Source organism: Cynara cardunculus, assembly GCF_001531365.2.
Source record: "Cynara cardunculus var. scolymus isolate 2C chromosome LG 3, CcrdV1, whole genome shotgun sequence".
NCBI classification, from domain to species: Eukaryota; Viridiplantae; Streptophyta; class Magnoliopsida; order Asterales; family Asteraceae; genus Cynara; species Cynara cardunculus.
Genome location: NC_037530.1, coordinates 12,966,394 through 12,969,316, shown reverse-complemented (window position 1 = coordinate 12,969,316; position 2,923 = coordinate 12,966,394). Strand labels below are relative to the sequence as shown.

Genomic DNA, 2,923 nt, shown 5'->3' with positions numbered 1-2,923 from the left:
AAGTTTTATACAAAAGAGGTTTAGAAATCACTCACCTTTGTAATTTAGCAAATGCAACCAATCTTTGATTCCTAGTATGCAAGCAATCCGGACAACTTCTCTTAATTTTCTCTCAAATTCCAAATGAGGCAAGAAAATTGTTTCCTCACAAAAGCTTCATATTTATACTTTCCAAATATGGAAAGTCGATTTCCCTCCCCCCACACACACATGCATGCACATAACCGAAACCTTCATGCATGTAGGCACAAAACACTTTTACACATTATTTTCATACATTGCATATATATATATATATACACCTACATAATATGCATACATATTCCCATGCATAAAATACACATACTCACTTATTTAATCCATATAAACATGTATCCACAAAATCAATTAATTCACATAATAATTACCTTAGGTAATAACCAGAACCCGGTTATCACATTACGAGATTCTACCGACGTGTTTGACGTCACGTCATGATGGAAATGGCTCTAGAGTGCCATTGCCATAAACTTTTTGCTCTGCAGTGACAATATACGGGTTCTTTAGATTTGGTATCCAACATGGCCGTATGATGGTCCAATGGTCAGTTGAGTGCCTCTTTCCAGAGCAGATACGTGTTCCATGTATCAAAATGCTATAAATATATATAAAATAGATTATTAAGTTAAATACTAGACAAGAATACATGTCAGTAGTGGACGGTGGTAGGTGGCGGCAGACGGTAGTGGATGCCGGAGGTGGACGGTGGTAGATGTCATTATACGGTAGTGGATGTCGGTAAACGATGGTGGATGCTGGTATGCCAAGATGTCAAAATGTGAGTTCTAGTTATGAAAAGTCCAATTTTTGGGCCATGTTAATTCTGAGTTGGGTATAAAGGTGGATCCCCTCAAAATTAAAGCCATCGAGAAGTGGGAAGCACCGAAAACACCAACAAAAATCAAGAGTTTTCTTGGGCTGGGAGGTTATTATCGAAAGTTCATACAGGATTTTTCTCGTGTTGCTACTCCGTTAACCGGATTGACGAAAAAGAATGTGAGGTTTGAATGGAAGGAAGAACAAGCTAAGGTTTTTCAGATGTTAAAAGAGAAATTGTGTAGCGTGCCAATTGTATCCTTACATGATGGTACGGAAGATTTCGTGGTCTACAGTGATGCCTCGAAAATGGGTTTGGGTTGCGTGATGATGCAACGTGGAAAAGTTATTCCTTGAAAATCTGGAGGCATTACTTGTATGGGACTAAATGTCAAATTTTTACTGATCATAAAAGTTTGCAGCATTTGTTCCATCAGTAGGAATTAACTATACGTCAAAGACGATGGTTAGAGTTGGTTAATGATTATGATTGCGAGATTTTGTATCATCCGGACAAGGCAAATGTGGTTGCTGATGCTTTAAGCTGTAAAGAAAGGAGCGGTACAATTAAAGCTATAGCGTTAAGAGCAGAGTTATTGCCAAGCATTCATGAAGAACTGCAAAGGTTACAAGGCGAGACTATGAGAGAAGACAAGATCAAACAAGAACGACTTGGTGGAGTGATATCTGAATTGGTAAAAGACGGTTGGGAATTGTTGTGTTTTCAAAAAAAGATTTTGGGTACCTTGCTATGGTAATCTCAGAGAACACATCTTAAGTGAAGCCCACAAATCTTGTTTTTCTATCCACCCAGGTACGAACAAAATGTATCGAGATATGAAGCAATACTACTGGTGGCCGGGCATAAAGAAAGATATAGCCAGACATGTTGAACAATGTACGACATGCTTGCAAGTGAAGATAGAACATCAACACCCTTACGATAAGTTGCAGTCATTACAAATTCCAATTTCGAAATGAGATCACATCACTATGGATTTCATAACCGAATTACCTAAAACACCAAAGGGTTATGATGCCATATGGGTTATTGTGGATTGATGATCTAAGTTTGCTCATTTGTTACTGATGAAAAAATCATATTCAATGGACCGGTTAGCAAAATTTTATATTGATAAAGTGGTGACACGTCACGATGTTCCATTATCAATAATTTCTGATCGAGATAGTCGATTCAGGTCTATGTTCTGGAAGAGTTTTCAAAGAGAAATGGGTTCAAAAATTAAGTTAAGTACACCTTATCATCCACAAACGGATAGAGAAAGTGAACGAACAATCCAGACACTAGAAGATATGCTGCGGGCATGTGTTATTGACTTTGGAGGATTATGGGATAATCATTTTCTTTTGATCGAATCCGCCTATAATAATAGTTATCATACAAGTATTCAGGCTGCACCTTTTGATGTGTTATACGGACGGAAATATCGAACACCGTTGTGTTAGAACGAGGTGGGCGAGAAACAGTTGGCTGGACCTGAAATAGTTCAAAAAACGACAGATGAAATTTATCAGATTCGGGAACGAATTAAGATAGCTCAAGATCGACATAAAAGTTATGCAGATGAACGTCGGAAGTCGATTGAGTATCAAGTCGGTGATAAAGTAATATTGAAAGTATCACCCTAAAAAGGAGTGGTTCATTTTGGAAATAAGGGTAAGCTGAGTCCAAGGTATATTCGACCATTTCTTATCCTCGAACGAGTTGGAGAAGCGGTATACAAACTAGAACTTTTTTTTTTTTGGGTAAAAAACTAGAACTTCATGTGGAGTTAAATGGTATTCATAACACTTTTCATTTATAAAATCTAAGGAGGTGTCTAACAAACCTAGAGGTAGTTGTGCCTCTGCCAGAGATTAAGATTGACGAAATATTGTGTTTTGAAGAGACCCCTGAAGCCATTACCAACTTCAAAGTAAAAGCACTAAAGAATAAAGAAACCGGGTTAGTGAAAGTTCAGTGGCGTTATCATAAAGGTCCGGAAGCCACTTGGGAACCCGAGTCTGAAATGAGAGTAAAATATCCTCATTTGTTTACTTAGTGGAA

General features: G+C 37.7%; 1 protein-coding gene across 1 annotated transcript; it reads left to right on the top strand.

The window, feature by feature from the left end:
* Positions 1–728: 728 nt before the first annotated feature.
* On the top strand, positions 729–1,212 carry LOC112508975 (uncharacterized mitochondrial protein AtMg00860-like). Its single transcript, XM_025113844.1, has 2 exons — positions 729–797; positions 880–1,212. Exons 1-2 carry the CDS (start codon positions 729–731, stop codon positions 1,210–1,212), a joined length of 402 nt encoding a protein of 133 aa, XP_024969612.1.
* The last annotated feature ends 1,711 nt before the right edge of the window (positions 1,213–2,923 follow it).

Excerpts from the sequence above, each read along its gene's own strand:
- LOC112508975 (XM_025113844.1), top strand. The coding sequence starts at position 729 with ATGCCGGAGGTGGACGGTGGTAGATGTCATTATACGGTAGTGGATGTC. Across the intron at positions 798-879 it reads GTAAACGATGGTGGATGCTG|GTGGATCCCCTCAAAATTAA; the intron begins GTATGCCAAGAT and ends TTGGGTATAAAG.